The sequence below is a fragment of the Mrakia frigida genome (assembly GCF_051309035.1).
Source record: "Mrakia frigida strain ATCC 22029 unplaced genomic scaffold BDY24scaffold_19, whole genome shotgun sequence".
NCBI classification, from domain to species: domain Eukaryota; kingdom Fungi; phylum Basidiomycota; class Tremellomycetes; order Cystofilobasidiales; family Mrakiaceae; genus Mrakia; species Mrakia frigida.
In genome coordinates this window covers 588,259-605,234 of record NW_027481262.1, presented here as the reverse complement: position 1 = coordinate 605,234, position 16,976 = coordinate 588,259, and the positions used below count along the sequence as shown (strand labels likewise).

The 16,976-nt window shown below is 53.8% G+C and overlaps 4 protein-coding genes across 4 annotated transcripts; 2 read left to right on the top strand and 2 right to left on the bottom strand.

Moving 5' to 3' along the window:
- Nucleotides 1-429: 429 nt before the first annotated feature.
- Nucleotides 430-972, top strand: BDY24DRAFT_442251 (uncharacterized protein; the record flags this gene model as incomplete). Its single annotated transcript, XM_076644672.1, has 2 exons — nucleotides 430-528; nucleotides 623-972. The coding sequence occupies 2 exons, from the start codon at nucleotides 430-432 to the stop codon at nucleotides 941-943; spliced, it is 420 nt and encodes a 139-aa protein (XP_076495881.1). The 3' UTR covers nucleotides 944-972.
- A 150-nt stretch (nucleotides 973-1,122) lies between these two features.
- BDY24DRAFT_392467 (transcription factor domain-containing protein) lies at nucleotides 1,123-5,609 on the bottom strand. The gene is made up of 21 exons (XM_076640913.1): nucleotides 5,436-5,609; nucleotides 5,166-5,188; nucleotides 4,994-5,027; nucleotides 4,829-4,904; nucleotides 4,400-4,763; nucleotides 4,247-4,310; nucleotides 4,069-4,129; nucleotides 3,805-3,993; nucleotides 3,710-3,716; nucleotides 3,474-3,619; nucleotides 3,362-3,411; nucleotides 3,159-3,268; nucleotides 3,008-3,090; nucleotides 2,869-2,934; nucleotides 2,658-2,796; nucleotides 2,481-2,569; nucleotides 2,331-2,412; nucleotides 2,064-2,228; nucleotides 1,835-1,983; nucleotides 1,399-1,750; nucleotides 1,123-1,326 (listed from the first exon to the last, which is right to left on the bottom strand). Exons 1-21 carry the CDS (start codon nucleotides 5,557-5,559, stop codon nucleotides 1,303-1,305), a joined length of 2,397 nt encoding a protein of 798 aa, XP_076495880.1. The 5' UTR covers nucleotides 5,560-5,609; the 3' UTR covers nucleotides 1,123-1,302.
- A 1,009-nt stretch (nucleotides 5,610-6,618) lies between these two features.
- BDY24DRAFT_88258 (alkene reductase) lies at nucleotides 6,619-8,814 on the bottom strand. The gene is made up of 11 exons (XM_076645211.1): nucleotides 8,562-8,814; nucleotides 8,392-8,466; nucleotides 8,245-8,306; nucleotides 7,999-8,143; nucleotides 7,860-7,928; nucleotides 7,589-7,770; nucleotides 7,323-7,502; nucleotides 7,146-7,251; nucleotides 7,018-7,076; nucleotides 6,870-6,946; nucleotides 6,619-6,792 (listed from the first exon to the last, which is right to left on the bottom strand). The coding sequence occupies exons 1-11, from the start codon at nucleotides 8,728-8,730 to the stop codon at nucleotides 6,723-6,725; spliced, it is 1,194 nt and encodes a 397-aa protein (XP_076495879.1). The 5' UTR covers nucleotides 8,731-8,814; the 3' UTR covers nucleotides 6,619-6,722.
- A 784-nt stretch (nucleotides 8,815-9,598) lies between these two features.
- On the top strand, nucleotides 9,599-16,930 carry BDY24DRAFT_352534 (SNF2 family N-terminal domain-containing protein). The gene is made up of 21 exons (XM_076637739.1): nucleotides 9,599-10,096; nucleotides 10,438-10,857; nucleotides 10,978-11,081; nucleotides 11,168-11,244; nucleotides 11,381-12,937; nucleotides 13,022-13,026; nucleotides 13,124-13,252; nucleotides 13,354-13,522; nucleotides 13,586-13,689; nucleotides 13,768-14,105; nucleotides 14,194-14,389; nucleotides 14,492-14,721; nucleotides 14,829-14,876; nucleotides 14,970-15,144; nucleotides 15,221-15,450; nucleotides 15,529-15,640; nucleotides 15,714-15,884; nucleotides 15,954-15,992; nucleotides 16,071-16,169; nucleotides 16,237-16,347; nucleotides 16,444-16,930. Exons 1-21 carry the CDS (start codon nucleotides 10,061-10,063, stop codon nucleotides 16,816-16,818), a joined length of 4,725 nt encoding a protein of 1,574 aa, XP_076495878.1. The 5' UTR covers nucleotides 9,599-10,060; the 3' UTR covers nucleotides 16,819-16,930.
- The last annotated feature ends 46 nt before the right edge of the window (nucleotides 16,931-16,976 follow it).

The following is a 16,976-nucleotide window of genomic DNA, read 5'->3' as shown; positions in this document are numbered from 1 at the left end:
TGACCTGCGTCGCGTCGCCTTCTTCCTTCCCAACGCCGCAGCCTTTCTCGACTTGCCGCTCAATCGACCGTCCAGCTCGCTACGAGGAAATCACGGTTGGAGCTTACGTCAAAAGTCGTCTCGAGGAGACGTACTCATCTGCTGTCGGAGGGCTTGAGGCGGAGGGAAAGCAGGAGAAGTCCGTCGAATAGATGGCTCTTCTCTCGACGCCTCTGGCTCGTATTGATGTTGTTCGGGGTCTTCCCGGTACTTAAAAGGCCTCAAGCCAAGTCGTCATCGAGCGTCGGCTTAGGCCAAAAGCTGAACGAGGCTTTCTCGCCGCGTGGAAACAGACTCCGACGACCTTTCGATTTCAGGCAGGGCACAAATCCCTCTCCTCCTTTCGCTTCAAACCACCATCTCCCCCTCCTTTCTTCCTATCTCGCCTCTATGGACACCTCAGAGCAGAGCTCTTACAGACCAGCCGTCGTATGGACTGTCGTAGGGTTCATATTTCTCGTTTGTGCTGTCGCGATCCTCAAAAGGTCTGTACGCGTCGAGTCGTCGGGGGCGGTGCCGGTTCTCTTTCTTCGAGCAGCAAAACTGACGTTTCTCCTTCTTCCTCTTCTTCGTTCTGGCTCAGCATCTCCCTCCCTTGAAAGACCAGCAAACCGGCCGCTTGGAAGCAGGTTCTCGCTTCCGTCCGTCCTCCTCACGCTCAATCCCTCCCGACAACGAACAGGTCGACTCTCCTCCCTGCCTTCTTCCCATCAGCATCCGACCAGTCCCCTTTCTCAACATGCAGGAACACACGAGTAATTCCTCCAAGCACGGCCGAAGGAGCAGGGAGGATGATTCGACCAACGTCGAGAGGAGGATGGGAAGTCGAGAGAGAGTTGGAGGCGATCAGGATTCCTCCGCCAACGTACGAGACTCCTGGACAGATCGCTCTACCTCCCTATGAGCGTGATAGACTATGAAGATTATGGCGTCAGACGAGATGATTGAGAACGAGTCATGTCCGAAAGAAAGGTCAGCACGCGTTGTCTCGACGCAGGAGGAGAGCGAGTGTCCGAGAGCTGGGACAGACAAACTCTCTCCAACGCTTCAGCAAGCAGGAACCAAAAGCAAAGCCATACATAAGTGAGTAGAACTATGTAGTTTACGTGTGATGGGTAGCCGCTAAGTAGGGAAAAGAAACCGTCCAGTCTCCGTCGCCTCGTCGCCTGACCGTTTCCTCTTGCCGCTGCGTCTTCGAATGAACAGATAGATCGCGTAGGTGTAGCTAGGATGCATGGGGACGTGAAGAGATGGGTGGAGAGGTTACGGATGCGAAGGGAAGAGGGTCTGGGGAAGGCGGAAGAAGAGAAGCGTCAGCTAACGACTCAGAGCTTCTCGAGAAGAACAGTGATAACTCACCATCGTAGGATCGTTTCCGAACGTGAAGAAATCAGGGAACATAGCGTTGAAGTTGAAACCCCCTCCTCCTCCCTGCCCGCCCGAGTTTGGTGAATCCGACGAGAAGGCCGACGCATGGGGAGCAGCACTGAAGGAGGGGTCGGACCATCCTTGTGGATCCAGATCGGGTGATGAGTAGTCGTTTGTGGGAGTTCCTGACGACGAGGGAAGAGGGGAGGGCGCGACGGCGACTCGTTCTCGAGCGTCTCGAAGCGCGTTCGCAGCGTTGATTTGCTGCTCTCTAGCCGTCCGACGAGCGAAGGATTCTGCGAGGTAATCGATTCGGGGAGCAGCGAGGAGAATAAGGCAAAGTCTACCGGAGGACAGAGAAGAGAGGGAAGGGGGTCAGCCTTGAAAGGAAGGAGAGAAGGAGAAAGGACTTCGATTCGCGACTTACCTTCCTTTGTCGATCGAAGAGAACGTCCTTGAACTCTTCTCTAGCATTTCAATTCCTTCCTCAACAGCTCCCATGGCTACGGAGGGATCGAGAATGGCTGATGTTGACTTTGACGCCCAGACGGCAAGAACGAGGATGAAGGTGGCGGTCTGTCGAAGGAGAGGGAAAGAAACATGGGTCAGAGGTTGATGATGGAGAAAGAAAGACAAAGTGAAGAGCAAGAGCTTACAGAGACGGGTCCCCAGCCGAAGAGAGGTATCGTCGACGTCTTGGCGTAGAATTCTCCGAGGCAACGGATCGAGGCCATCGACGCGTCGAGTACCGAAGCCATTGACGCTGGTGAGGTTGATACTGGATGTTGCGGCGAAGGAAGGAAGGGACGATGAACGTAGGACTGAGAGATGATATCCGAAGCAAATACGAAACGTTCAGAAGCGTCAGCTGCTGTGAGTTTGGACGGGACGCGACGAGGGAACGAAGATGGTTCCGAACTGACTACGCAAGAAAGGTACGAGAGGTAGAGGCTTGCTGAGAGCCTGAAGTCGATGTTATTGGGTCGAGAGGGGTACCATTTGAGACTGTGAGAGATAGACGACGATTAGACAAGGAACAAAGAAGAAGGGGGTGAAGCAGAAAGGCGACGAACTGGGGAGGAACTGAGAGCAACCACGCCGAGAGCTCGGAGTCAAAGTGCTGGACGAGCTGCAAGATCCCAGATGGTGGTTTGATTCCGTACTGAGGTTGCGGAAGTCGAACCAACAATGAAGTCAGGAAGGGATGAGACAAGGCTCTTCGACGCGTCTCGAGGTCGAGAGGAACTCACAAGCTGCTCACACACTCGAGCAAGAATCCTTGACAGCTGGCATTCCAGAACGAAAGCTTGGACTCGTGATGGCTGGCCGTGAGGTGCGACTTCTCCGTCTTTCCAAAACTCAGGGTTGAATTCTAGCTCAACATCGAAACTGAGGAAGGAAGGGCGAGAACGGTTCAGCGACGGTTCGAAAGAAGAAACTGCGAGAATCGAGGGAACTGACCTATCTTCCGAGAGGTTTGGGGGACGACCACTCATGCTCGAGACCTGGATGTCCAAGAGATGAAGACTGCACGAAGACAGGAGGAAGAATCGAACGTCAGAAGCGGAGCGAGGGAGAACGCAAAGGAAAACAGGCTCACCAATAGAAAGCTCGACGGTAGAGATCTGTTTCGAGAGGATCCTTCGATCGTTTCGATCCACCTCGTCGATGTATCCCAACGTCCTGTGGAAGAAATAGTAAGGAAACGAAAGGAAGAGGAAGAGAAAAGGCAAGGGAGGGAAAGAGCTCACGACAGCACGACCCAAACCATCTCGGATAACGCTCCAAGCAAACCTCATGTTCGCTGACTGCATCAAAAGGAAGACGGAGAGGAGGACCGGTATCTGAAGATCGCAGAGATCTGTCGAGACGAAATAAAGGAAGGGGGGTTTAGTCGAGGAGAGAGGAAGGAGACGACGCGTCGTTTTAGCGCAACGAGCTTCCAGAGGCTCACCCGTTGGAGCGAAATGAGATCTTGGAACCTTGTTGAAAGCGTGGTAGAATCTGAAGGAGAGAAAAAAAGGGGGTCAGCAGGGATACGAGCGAAGCAAGGGAGGAGAACTTACACCCATCCGGCAGAGCCTCGAGCTTCGAAGCCACCCTCCTCTCGAGGAAATCTGACCCTTGGATCTTCGCAGTAGAGAGATCCGACGGCGAAGACGAGCAGGCACAGGCTAGCGAAGCCGGAGTTGGAGTAGTACAGTTGCGAGCGCTGAAAAACAGGTTGGGGGAGAGGACGAAGGGAACGACGCGTCAGTCGCAGAAAAAGGAGTCGACTCGCCGTCGAAGAGAGTGAACGAACGTATAGTCTGCGAGAGAACGAAGAAGGAACGCCGAGTCAGTAAACGAGGGAAAAGAAGAGAGCCGGGAGAAACTCGAAGCGCACTAAGAACTCACTGAAGAAAGTGCGACTTCTGGAGGAGAGGGAGAAACTCGTTCGGGAGATCGAAGTAGATGTCGATGAGCTGAGAAGCGAGAAGACGATCCGGCCAACAGTCGAAGACGTTGGGACTGTGGAGTGACAGGAACTCGAGAGAGCACGGAGGCCCTCCCTGGATCGAAGCGGGATTCGGCGTCGCTTCCCATCTGTTCGGTGGGGAGGAAAGGGACGAGCAGGAATCAGCTGGATTCATTTGAAGCAGAGGATTGAAAAGAGCTCACCGAATGTCTCGAGACGCCACTAGTTCTTTGGCTAATGGGTGAAGAGCGTATTCTTGCCAGTCTGGAGGAAGGCGAGCAAGAAAGAGAATCGAAACGAGGAAGATAGTGGTCAGAGAACGAAGGAGGACACTTCAGAACGACAAAGATGGATGTTCGGAATGTGAAAGAGGATGCTTACATCGATCCGTGTTCTCGCCGTACTTGAATCCGATTCCGGCGAAGAGAAGAGGAAGGATGGACGACTGTGAGACGGCGACGGCGAGGCGAAACGACCAAGTTGAAAATCAGCTGAAGCCAACGAGACCCTAAGGAAGAGAGTTGAATAGCTCACCTTTCCAAGGAACGAAAGCCTCGAATCACTCGACCTATACTCCGTCAAAAACTCCCTAACAAACGCGTCCTCCGCCTCCTCCTTTCCCTTCTGACGTCTCTCCTCCTTTCCCAAGCTGAGGGTTCCCGTCGATGTAGTAGTAGTAGTGACCGCAGATGAGGTTAATGCACAGGGAGGAGTGTCAATCCTGCTAGGTTCCATGCTGCGTTCGACCTTGATCTTGATCGCGGGACGACGACCTGCGAATTGAGCCGGATCGATGACTAGGGATCCTCCGAGAACGTCGACAAGATTCAGGTCGGGTCTCATTTTGGAGAGGAGCTCGGTCATCTTGGCGATTCGGTTCTCGAGGGTTTCGACGTAGCTGAGGAGGAGAGACGCGTCGGTCAGCGGAAGACGAGAGAGAGCTCGGTGAGACTAGTGACGCACCCTTTGGGAGGAGCTTTCCTCTTGGAGGTTTCAACGAAGGTGCAGTCGAGATCGAGAGTGGTACATTGAGTGCAGCCTGAGGAGAAGAAGGAAGGAAACGAGCAGAGGAAGAGAGATTCGAGTCAGCGAGAGTTAGACTGATACGATACAACGAGCAGAACTCACGGATGAACGGACTCTCCGATCCATCGCATCGATGCTGAAGGAGCGAAGGGAGCGAGCCAAAGAAGAGAAAGATTAGCGAGAAGCGCTCGAACTCGACCTCATTCCTCCGAGTCCGACCTCCCTCCTTCCAGCCTTCTTCCCCTCTTCCCGCTCTTCCCCCAGATTCACGTACCTTGTTCCTCCGACATTTATCACCTACATCAAAGCACATAGAATCGGCGTCAGTTCAAGATCTGCGAAACCGGTCAACGCGAGGGAAGGACGAAGAAGGTGAGAAGGAAACGTCGAGCTCATCAAGGCCTCCTTCCTTCCCTCCCTTCTTCCCTCCTCTCTCCCCCTCACTCGATCACCACTGCTCTTCTTGATTCCTGACAGCCCATCACCTATCCATTCCCTCTCTTCTCCTTCTCCTGAAAGTGTTGAAAGGTACGCTCAAACTCACAAGCCCTCGTAGGTTTCCTCCTCCTAGAAGCTCCTCCTCCGCCGCCTCCCTCCTCCTCGTCTCTCTCCTCCGATCCATCTTGCTGCTGCTGTTGCTGATGTTTAGGTGGTCTTCTCGAGCTCATTCGTTGGCTGATGTATGTTCTCAAGCTGACAATGATGGGTGTTGGTGATAAAGAAGCTGTGAGAGGGAGGAAGGCGAGGGAAGCGAGAGTTCGAGGCTGCCTCATTTCCGGGCCTGAGGCTGCCTCCCGCCGCGAAAACGCGTCCAAGAGAGAGAAGATGAGATTGTGGAAGAAAGAAAGAAAGAGTATGTAGGGTAGGCGTAAGGGACGTGATGGTTCGAGAAAACGAGTGGAGGGTCGAAAAAGAATGGAAGGAAGAAACCGAGACGAAAACGGGACGGGTCGCGAAAGGGAGGCCCAAGAAAGATGTCAGAGAGAGAGAGAGAGAAGCTACTACTTGGTGGCAGTCTCGTCCATAATGATGATTCGAGGTTAGTAGGGCACCGCCGCCGTCTGCTGATCCTGGATCTGAGGCGAGGCAGGGGATCTAGCTCGTTTCTCCTCGTCCGACGTGGACGACGAGGGTCTCGACTCGTCGTGCTCTCCTTCGGCGGCGAATCGGTATCCGTCCGTCTTCGGGACCCAAGTGTGCTCTCGGCTGTGAGATAGAGAGAGAGAGGGACAAGTGTGAGCTCGAGGGGAGGAAGAAGGACCAGGTGCGGGTGCGACGGACGAACCCTTGGAGGGCGACGAAGAGGATGAAAGCGGACTGTGACGATATGAAGGTATATCAGTGTTTGGCGTTGGAGTGTGGGAAAAAGTAAGAAGGAGAGACAATCACGCAAAGAGCGACGAAGACGATTTGAAGGAAGAAACCTGAAGAAAGTAGACGGCGACGCGGATCAGCTCTTCTCCTGAAACAGAAACGCCCTGGGTCCCGGGTAGCACGTACCTGCTAGATCGTACAAAGAACCAAAACTTGGACTTCCCGGAGCGACATTCCTGATAGCGGGCTGAGAAGAAGAATGAAGGATGGAGATGCGTCTACGATCGAGCGAGAACGAGATTCGGTTTCTTTTTCTCGTTTGCTCTTTCTCTCCCAGGTCAGTACAGGCTCTGAGCCTCTTTCACGACTCTTTCGATCCACCACGCAATCATGAAGGAGCGAAGGGAACGGATGTACAGGGAGCTTTATGGGTTCATACAAGATAGGTCGAAGTTCTATAAGTCTAGGATGCGAGGGAGAAAGAAAGCTGGGAGCTCGAAGACGTCGACGCGTCTCGTTAAGCCTGAACCTTCGTCGCCGTAGGGTAATCGGTGTAGCCTGCGGATCCACCAGTGTAGAACGTGGGTCTGTGGAGAAACAAAACGGGTCAGATGTTGAGACCGAAACGTCGACGAGTAGCGAAAAATGGGAAACGGAAGCTCACCTGTCGTACTTCGAGAACTCGACTCCTTCCTTGATTCGCTGAGGCAGATCGGGGTTCGAGATGAAGTAGCGGCCGAACTGTAGAAGTGTAGGACGGTAATTCGAGTCAGTTCGAGAGTAGAACAGTGGGCAGGCAAAAGAGGACGAACGACCACGACGTCTCCTGTCCTTTTGGAGTGAGAAACAGCGGTCTCTCGGTTGAAACCACCTGGGAGACGAGGAAGGGCAAGAGGTCAGTAAGAAGCATCTGAGAAGGAGAAGGAACTCTAGGACTCACTAGCACCAAGGAAAACAATGGGGTGAGCCTCGTCTGGGTCAGGGAAAACGAACGAGTCGTCGGTTGGGATGGTCGAAGGGTCGATTCCTCGAACGATGGCTCGGAACTGAGAGACACGAACGGAGAGTTTAGCATCAGAAAAGCGAAGAGAAGTATAGAGTAGAGATACAGACTCACGTAGTCGTTCGAAGCCGTCAACCCATCCTCCAACTCATCCGCGTCGAACGTCTTCTGTCCTTCCGCTCCCCACGCGGCAGCTTCGAGGAAATGAAGATAGGCGAGCTTGGGGAAGCGAGCAACGAGATTCTCAGTAACATAGCCGAAGGTGGTGGCGATGGGGTTCTTCTCTTGCATGTCCTGTTCGAGACAAAGCGAGAGAGAAGGTCAGCTCGACGCGTCTTGGCTCGAATCGAGATCGAGAGGAGAAGGGATCCTGGAAGTACCTGGAAAGTCGACCAAGGAGAGAACTTGATCCCAACTCGATCCTGACCGATGGCCTCTGTAACAGCTTGGACGATCTCGAAGAGGAACCTCGAACGACCTTCAATGCTTCCGCCGTACGCGTCCGTTCGTTTGTTCGCGACGCTTTGAAGGAACTGATCGAGGAGATATCCGTTGGCGTTATCTGTTGGTACAAATGCGAGAGATGAGAGTGGTCAGTTCGGAGAGAGAGAAGAAAAAAAAGAGACGAGAAGAGAACTAATTGGAACGAACGAATCTCAACTCCGTCGAATCCAGCCTCGATAGCGTTGAGAGCAGCTTGACGGTAGGCTTGGACGTAGGCTGAGGTTGGAAAGAACTGAGAGTTAGTATTTGGTAAGAGGAAGAAGAGCCGAAGCGAAGCGAGGCGCACCAGAGATCTCCTCGACGGTCAAAGCACGAGGGACGTTGTCCGTTCCCTTCAAAGCGATGGCGGAAGCTGAAACGACCTCGACCTCGGGCTGAGAACCCACGTTGGCTCTTCCTACAGCTGCGAGTTGGCAGTAAATGAGTCCTCCCTGACGACGAAGAGAGGTAAAGCGAAAGAGGTCAGCGCGTCGCCAGCTTCGGAGGGACCAAGAGAGAAGACGAAGAAAGGGAAAGGTAAAAAAAGACCAACCTTGGCGTGAACTCTAGCAGTAGTATCCTTCCACCCAGCGGTCTGCTCGGGAGTCCAGATTCCTGGGGGTAGCAGAAGATGGGAAGAAAGACGAGGACTCATTCGGTCAAGGAAGGACCGACCAACAGAACGAGTCTCAAGGCTCACCTGGAACCATAGGCCACCCTCCAGACTCTACGGAGATGAAGCACGACTCGGAGATGAGCAAACCTCCCTCGGAAGCTGAGATGAAACGAAGAAGACGAGAAAGACGGGACGAAGAAGTCAGCCCTCGTTCTCGCAGTCGAAGAAACCAGCTCGCCTCCCTCCTAACTCACCTCTCTGCTCGTAGTAAGTCCCAACCAGCTCAGAAACGACCTGATTAGAAGGGTCGGTCCTCATTCGAGTCAACGGAGCGAGAGCGACACGATGAATCGACTTGTGAGCTCCTAGCTTGACGGGAGAGAAGAGTCGAGAAGCGGCGACGGAGGAGGAGGAGGGAGACATCTTGGTTTGAGTTTTTGAAGGAGATGGTGGTTGGGCTGAAGGAAGAAACAGTCCTGCATCATCACGCGAAGAGCTGGAAGACCAAGGGTGCTGTAACCGCTGTAGCCGATCGAGGAATGTCAGCAAGAAGGAGGAAAGGTGGAGGTCCAGAGTTGATTGTCAATGATATTAGCGGGAGGAGGCAAGAGATCGTGATGGTTCAAAGGAGCGTTGGGGGAAGCTGGCGGTGAAGGTCTGTAGAGGTTGCGGTAGAGGAAGGTCGATGGGAGATAGAGACGAAAGTCGAGAGGAGGGAGGGCTGAAAAGGAGATAAGGGCTTGCGAGAATTTGAGGTCGGACTTGAGCGAGCGGCCTTTCTTGGTAAGAAGGAGATCCTGGATGAAGAGAGATAGATGTAAGGCTCAGATCCGAGAGCGACGAAGGATTTACGGACGAACGGAGAGGAAAGAAGCAGAGGAAGAGGGAGGGAAGGAAGTGCGAGCTCACGCATTCTTCCTCGCTTGATGAGAGAGGCCTCACACCTTCACGAAGCTGAAAACGCCGCATCTGTCTTTCCCAGGGAGTAATAAAAGAGAGTTTGAGCTGGATGGGACCTTGAGGGATGAACAGGAGAAGGGAGGATGCTCGTGGTTGGAGGAGACGTTGAAGAGAAGAGGGGGAGGAGAGATTGACGAGTCTGAACGAGATGTCCTTTGCGACGGCATCGACTGGGAAAGTTCAGCAAAGGAGCTTTTACACTTTTCTGCAAAAGAGTGCTCGACCAAGCTAAAAGATCAAAACAGGTCGAGGATGGGGGCTGGTTGTCCTTGACGACGCGGGCTGAACTTTCAGGTGAGCTCGGCCTTCCGTCCTTTCCTCCCAACTCCTTCCTGTCCTCTTCCCGTAGCATAGCTTCTACGACCCCCTCCTGCCCTTCTCTTACCAACCTATCCTACAGCTCACCCTCTTTGAACCTCAAAGCCTCTCAGCAAACCGGCCAGCGCCCTCTGAGTCTCTCCCTCCTCTCCTCCTTCCCTCCCTCCCTCCCATGCCTCCTCGGCTCCCTCCCTCCACGCCCACCTTCGTCGTCGTCTCGTCCAACTTTCTAAAAGTCAACTTTGCCATCCAAGGCGTCTACCCAACCCTTGCTTTGGCCAACGCAGGAGCGAAGGAAGTCGTTTTCGCGAGAGGAGAGGGAGTCGTCCGAGTCGGAACGAAGCTGACCTCCCTCCCTTCTCTTCGTTTCGATCTCAAAGGCGGCTCGATCTCCCGATTTCGACAGCGAGAGCAGTGCGAACAGTGATTGCGTTATGCTAGCAGGCCCTTCTGTCAACAAGAAGAGGAAGATTTGATGCACCTTCGCGTCATAACGAGCAACGAGACTGGCGTGAGTTCGTCTTGATCGTGCTTCTTCTAGGAAGGGAGCATGAAGGAAAGCTCTCTATCTGGAGCTCTACACGATTCTGATTTCCTTTGTGAGTCTCGCTCCATCTGGATCCGAGTCGATACGAAGGAAGGAATGGGATCGTGAGACGGCGAGCTGACTTTACGACGCGCCCTTCTTTCTTCCCACCTCGTTCTGCCGCCTTTTTCTTCTTTGCGAAGCTCAAAGCCTAAATCTCTCGGAAGATTTTCCAAGCTCGCAAAATGCTTGGAAAAGGGACAGCTGAAAACTCCAACCCTTCTGACCCCTTTCTCTCTCCACCTCTCTCTTCCCTTCCTCCAAAGTTGCCCTCCATCTCCCTTCTCCCACTCGGATCTCCTTTCGTCCCTCTTCTCCCACTTCTTCAGCACTCGACTCCGAGCCTCCCTACCTTCGCCTACAGTCTCGAACAAAGGATGGAGGATCCAGCTTCCTCTCGCTTCGCTCCACCGCCTCTTCTTCCCCTCCCATCCTTCGACTTGCCATCGTACAACCGACACATGCCTCCACCTCAACTACCATCAACATATTCATACACCGATTCCAACGCCATCGCTCATCAGCAGCTTCAACAGCCTCAGTTCCAGCAACAGCAGCTCGGAGGAAGGATCTCGACAGCAGCAGCCGCTCCTGCTCCTCCTCTTTCCTTCTCCTCCCTCCCTCCAGGGCTCAACGTCGACATGGTCAAGAAGATGACCAAGGAGAACTTTGCATCCGTCACTCGAGTTAGTCCCCTTCTCCTTTTCGGCTCTTCGTTCGAACGAAAGAGGTGGCGAGAGGAAGATCTCAAGCTCATCGCCTCTTCTTTCCTTCTTTCTCCTTCAACTTCATTCTTGCCTCTACAGCGATACAACACCCTTCTATCTCAAGGTCATACAGAGAGCAACTCGACCGACCTCGCTCAGCTCAAGACCGTCATCAGGTTGTTCGGGCAGTTTCAGGAGTGGGCGTGAGTGCCGCGTTTCATCCTCTTCTCTTCCCTTTGCGGACGAGCATCCACTGACTTCGATTCTCCACTCTCTTCTACTCGTTCAGCAAGGAAGCTCATCAGAGGGAAGTCCAGAAGCTAGGAGGAAGTCAGAGTCAAGGTCAGATGGGGAGTTTGGATCAAGGTGAGCTCTCGTTTTCCTCTCGTCTCGTTTTGTCTCGTCTCGTCTCATCCACCTCGCCCTCTCCTTCCTTCCGCTTTTTCTTCTCGTTCCGAAGCGGCTGTAAGCTGATCTGCCAACCTATCTTTCTTTCTCTCAGGTCCTTCTTATAATCCCAACCCAACCTACTCGACTCCTTCCACTCGCCCGAACAACTCGTCCTCGTCGCGTCCTCCCACCTCTTCCGCCTACTTCGCTCCTGAACAAGCCACGGACGTCCGAGCTCAGATCCAGGCCTGGAACTTCTTCAACCCTCGACTTCCTCTTCCTCCTCACCTTCAAGCCGCTTCCGACCTCCTTGGACAAGACCAACATCAGCCAACGCCGCCGACGACCTCGACGATGAACAACTTCGAGGGTCTCTTGCAGGTGCGACTCGCCGAAGCATCCACCGAGCTCAGGAGGAGAAGGCAGGCAGGAGAGGGAGAACAGTCGTCGTCCCTGCTACCAGCAGCCGAGATCGGAGTGAACGGTTGGAATGGAGACGCCTCGAGGTCGGAATCAGCAGCAGCGGCACGAGGAGAAGGACGCCCATCGATGACGATGATGGAAGCGATGGAGGGACAGGATTCCAACCTTCCCTATGCCATGGAGCTCGACAAGAAATCAGAACTTTACCCTTACAACTCCTACGCCCATCCTCTCTCCCATCTTCTCAAACGAACGTCTCCCTCCTCCCTCCTCTTCACCACTTCCAAACGCCAGAGGCTCCTCACGCCTTCTCTCCTCCCAACCGGCATGGCTCTTTACCCTCTCCTACAGCAGCAAAATCAGTTCGTTGAAACGAGGATCCAGTCGAGGATCGACGAACTCGAGAACGTCGAGGAGGGATCGTCGTCGTCGAACGCCAACTCAGGGATCCAGTCCCTCATCGAACTCAAGTCTCTCAAACTCGTCGAGAAGCAGAAGAAACTCAGGGAGGATCTCACTCGTTCGGTCAACTCGTCGTCGTCAATCCCCACGGATCGAACTCAGTTCCGCCGCTACCAAACCCTCACCATCCGAGACGCTCGACATACGGAAGCACTCGAGAGAAGGCAACGAGACGAGAGGGAATCGAGAGCCAAGCAAAAGCAGACCGACTACCTCAAGGCGATCGTTCGACATGGGAAGGACCTCGTCAAGACCGGATCGTCGGAGTCGGACGCGAGGAGGAAGTTGGGGAGGAGCGTCCTCAGCTACCACTCGACGACGAGCAGGGAGGAGCTCAAGCGAGTCGAGAGGCTCGCCAAGGAACGTCTTCGAGCTCTCAAGAACGACGACGAGGAATCCTACCTCAAGCTGCTCGACGAAGCCAAAGACAAGAGGATCTCTCATCTCCTTCGCCAAACCTCGAACTACCTCGACTCCCTCGCTCAGGCCGTCGTCGCTCAGCAGGAGGACGCTGGAGATCTGCATCGAGTCACGTCGTTCGAAACGGAGGGTGGAGATGCGGACGAGACGATGTTTGGAGGGAAGAGGAAGGAACCGGAACCTGGAGAGGTGATGCAGACGCAGAACAAGAAGTCGTACTACGCCGTCTCTCATCGGATCTCCGAGAAGGTCACCCAGCAGCCGAGCTTGCTCGTCGGAGGCAAGTTGAAGGATTATCAGTTGAAAGGGTTGCAGTGGATGGTGAGCTTGTACAACAACAGGTTGAACGGGATTCTGGCGGATGGTGAGTCGGGACGCGTCGCTTATTCTTCTCATTGTCGAACCAAGCTGACTTCGACGCTTCTTCTTTTCGTTTTCCTTGCTGCAGAGATGGTGAGTCTTACTTCCGTTCGTCTCGTCCCGTCTTCGACCAGAAGCTGACCGCTTGTCTGTTCTCGTACCCCCTCTCGTCGTTCCTTTCCTCTGTCAGGGTCTTGGAAAGACGATCCAAACCCTCTCCCTCATCACCTTCCTCATCGAGCACAAGAAGATCCCCGGTCCCTACCTCATCATCGTCCCTCTCTCGACCATCACCAACTGGACGCTCGAGTTCGAGAAAGTTCGTTGGTGGTCGCCCTGGACGTCGAGTTCGAACTCGAAGCTCAAAGCTGACCTCTGTCTTCCCTCCCTTTTCCTCTCGTTCATCTTCACTCGTCTCAGTGGGCTCCTTCTGTCTCGACCGTCGTCTTCAAAGGAACTCCCCAGGCTCGTCGAGACGCATCCGTCAGGATCATCAACCGAGACTTCCAGGTCGTCATCACTACTTTCGAGTACATCATTCGAGAGAAGGCTCTTCTCGGGAAGATCAAGTGGGTGCATATGATTATCGGTAAGTCGATTATCTGTCTTTCTCGTCGATTCGATAGCTAGCTGACTCTACGTCCGTAAACAGACGAGGGACATCGACTGAAGAATGCCGAGTCGAAGCTCTCCCAGACTCTCTCCCTCTACTACACCGCTCGATACCGTCTCATTCTGACTGGAACTCCTCTCCAGGTGAGTTTAGCTTGCTCTCTATCACTCGACCAGTCCAAGCTTCTGGAGACTTACCCGTCTCCTCGTCTCCTCTCACAGAACAACCTCCCCGAGCTCTGGGCTCTCCTCAACTTCGTCCTCCCCAAGGTCTTCAGCTCCTCTCAGTCCTTCGACGATTGGTTCAACGCTCCGTTCTCCAACTCGGGAGCTTCGGACAAGATGGTCGCGACCGAGGAGGAGCAGCTTTTGATCATCCGTCGTCTTCACAAGGTCCTTCGACCTTTCCTCCTTCGTCGACTCAAGAAGGACGTCGAGTCGGAACTTCCGGACAAGGTCGAGAAGGTCATCAAGTGCAAGATGAGTGCTCTTCAACAGAGGATCTACAACACCTACAGGAAGCACGGAGTTCTCCAGAGCGAAGGTCTCGACAAGACTGGGTGAGTCTCGGTCTCGACGCGACCCGACGAGTCCCTTTCCTTCGTTCGCTGACCTCGCCTTCTTCTTCTTGTTCTTCTCGGTTCTTAGAAAGAGCAACATCGTCAAGGGTCTCAACAACACCGTCATGCAGCTCAGGAAGATCTGCAATCACCCCTTTGTTATCGAGGCTATCGAGGCTCAGGTCAACCCGTCGAACGTCTGCGACGACAGCCTCTGGAGGAGCGCTGGGAAGTTCGAGCTTCTCGATAGGATCCTTCCCAAGCTTTTCGCTACCGATCATCGAGTGAGCCTCCTCCGTCTCTTCTCCTCTTGACTCGTTTCGATCCTCGAACTGATCGTTCCTTTCTCTCTCCTCTTTCCTTCTTCCCTTCGCCCGCCTCGCAAGGTCCTCCTCTTCTTCCAGATGGTCAAGATCATGCACATTTTCGAGGACTACCTCGTCTACCGAGGATACGGAGACTGTCTTCTTCGACTCGACGGATCCACAAAGGCGGACGACCGAACGGATCTCATCACCAAGTTCAACGCTCCCGACTCTCCCTACAAGATCTTCATTCTTTCCACTCGAGCTGGAGGTCTCGGATTAAACTTACAGAGTGCTGACACGGTCATCATGTGAGTTTCGAAACGATCCTTGCTATCTTTGAGAAGACACGGCGTGGAGAGATGACCGAAAAACTTACTGATGCGTCCTCGTCTCTTTTCGTTCCTTCGTTCTTCAGCTACGACTCGGACTGGAACCCTCACGCTGATCTTCAAGCCCAGGATCGGTTCGTCATCTTTCTCTCTTCCTCTCGTCGCGTCAGGACGACTCGACGAGACGCGGCTGGCTGACGAGCCTCCTCGCTTTTACTGCACTCCAGAGCTCATCGAATCGGCCAAAAGAAGGTCGTGAAGATTTTCCGTCTCGTGACAAACCGATCGATCGAGGAGGATATCCTAGCTACCGCTCAAGGGAAGCTCGCCATCGACGGGAAGGTCATCCAGGCTGGGAAGTTCGACGACAAGAGCAGCGCTGCAGAGCAGGAAGCTTTCCTCGTTCGTCTCTCCCTCCCTCCCTTCACCGAGCACGACCTACCCAAACTGACTATGCCTTCACTCTTTCTTTCATCAGAGATCTCTCCTCGAAGCCGAACAAGAAGAAGGAGACGAGGACGACAACGGAGAGATGGGAGACGACGAGATCAACGAATTGCTCGCTCGAGGAGATCACGAGTTCCCGATCTTCCAAGCCATGGACGCTCAACGAGAAGAGGAGGCGACAACTTCGTGGAAGGCTAGAGGAGGGACGGGTCCTCCTCCTGAGAGACTCATGACGGACGCGGAGGTTCCCGAGGTCTACCGGTGCGTCGACCCTTCCTTTCTTCGTCCGTCCTCTAAACGCGTCCTTACCTTTCCTCCCTTCTTTCTTATTTTCAACAGACGAGACGTCGTGACCGCCTCTTCCGAGAAGGACGAGGACGAAGGACGAGGTTGGAGAGTCAAAGCTCCCGTGGTCTACAGCGAGGGTCTGAACGACGAACTGTTCTTCAAGGTGAGTTTCCTTCGTTCTTCGTTCACGCTTTCAACGCGTGCTGACTTCTTCTCGCTTTCTTCCTGTTCAACAGCAACTCGAAGGCGACTCGGACGATCTCTTTACTCCTCGTACCACCGGGCTCTCCAAGATCACTGAGCTCGACGAGAAGGAGAGCGCTCAGGGGAAGAAGAAGACAGGGCGACCTTCGGTTTCGGCGACGCTTGCTGCTTCCTCGTCCCAAGACGACGTTGGTCGAGACTCGGTAAGCTTTTCCTCCCCGTGAGGTTTAGCACGTACCTTGCTGACCTTAGATCTCCTTTATCTTCGACAGAAACGTCGCAAGGGACCTACGGAGAAGCAAAGACTCATCGTTCGTTCGACTCCTCGTTTCGTCTCGTCTTGCCTCATCGTTCTCGATTGCTGACCTCTTCCTCCTTTCGAATGCCAGACCGCTCTCATGTCCGTCTACGATGGAATAGTCGCTCTTCGCAACGAAGCTACGAATGAACCTCACTCGACAATTTTCCTGACCACGGTCAACAAGAAGGTGTGCTCCTCCTCCCTCCTTTCCTCTCCTTCTTTCGCTGACGTTGTCTCCTTCTTTGACTTCTCAGACCTATCCAACCTACCATCTCGTCGTTCAGAAACCAATATGGCTGAACAAGATCAGAAAGGACACCAAGGAAGGTCGCTACAAGTCGGTTCAGCCGTTCTGGGATGATTTCGTAAGTTTTCGACGCGTCTTTTCCTGTCCGGAGATTAATCTTGAGACGCGTCTCTCGTGCTGATGTGTATATATTCCCTCTCTACTCTCCTTACAGCAACTCCTCTTCTCCAACGCTTACGCCTACAACGAAGAAGGATCATGGCCCTTCGTCGCAGCTCAAGCCCTCCAGGATCATCTTCCCTCGCTCTGGTCGACTCACATCGTCGGGTCTGATCTTCCAGGAGCACCACCACCGGCTCCTAGCGTCAGTAACGACCTCAACAACACCGGAACGGGAACTCCAACGACGGCTGCGAACAAGGTCGAACCCAGGAGGATCGTTCTTCGAGGAACTGGAAGTTCGGGAGGAGGAGGAGGAGGAGCAGCTGTAGCTGGACCGTCGAGGTTGCCATCGCAGGAGAATTATCAGCCGAGTGGGGAGGAAGATGAGGAGAGGCCTGGATCCTTGCGGGACGGGAAGAGCTACTGAGCCGAGTGTGAGAGAGACGGAGACGCGTTTTGCTTTGTTTCGAATTTAGCTTTCCTTTATGATCTTCGTCCTGTGGAGCCTCGGTGTCGGAGGAGGCGTCGAGAGAAAGAGGAAAGATGAAGGAATCTGATGTGAACGAGCCTAGGACAGCAGTCCTA

Excerpts from the sequence above, each read along its gene's own strand:
- BDY24DRAFT_352534 (XM_076637739.1), top strand. The coding sequence starts at position 10,061 with ATGCACCTTCGCGTCATAACGAGCAACGAGACTGGC. Across the intron at positions 11,082-11,167 it reads GGGCAGTTTCAGGAGTGGGC|CAAGGAAGCTCATCAGAGGG; the intron begins GTGAGTGCCGCG and ends CTACTCGTTCAG. Across the intron at positions 15,451-15,528 it reads GAGGTTCCCGAGGTCTACCG|ACGAGACGTCGTGACCGCCT; the intron begins GTGCGTCGACCC and ends TATTTTCAACAG.
- BDY24DRAFT_88258 (XM_076645211.1), bottom strand. The coding sequence starts at position 8,730 with ATGTCTCCCTCCTCCTCCTCCGTCGCCGCTTCTCGACTCTTCTCTCCC. Across the intron at positions 8,144-8,244 it reads CTGCTAGAGTTCACGCCAAG|GGAGGACTCATTTACTGCCA; the intron begins GTTGGTCTTTTT and ends CTTCGTCGTCAG. Across the intron at positions 6,793-6,869 it reads GAGTTCTCGAAGTACGACAG|ACCCACGTTCTACACTGGTG; the intron begins GTGAGCTTCCGT and ends GTTTCTCCACAG.
- BDY24DRAFT_392467 (XM_076640913.1), bottom strand. The coding sequence starts at position 5,559 with ATGAGCTCGAGAAGACCACCTAAACATCAGCAACAGCAGCAGCAAGAT. Across the intron at positions 4,764-4,828 it reads AGGAAAGCTCCTCCCAAAGG|CTACGTCGAAACCCTCGAGA; the intron begins GTGCGTCACTAG and ends TCTCCTCCTCAG. Across the intron at positions 4,130-4,246 it reads CGGCGAGAACACGGATCGAT|ACTGGCAAGAATACGCTCTT; the intron begins GTAAGCATCCTC and ends GCCTTCCTCCAG.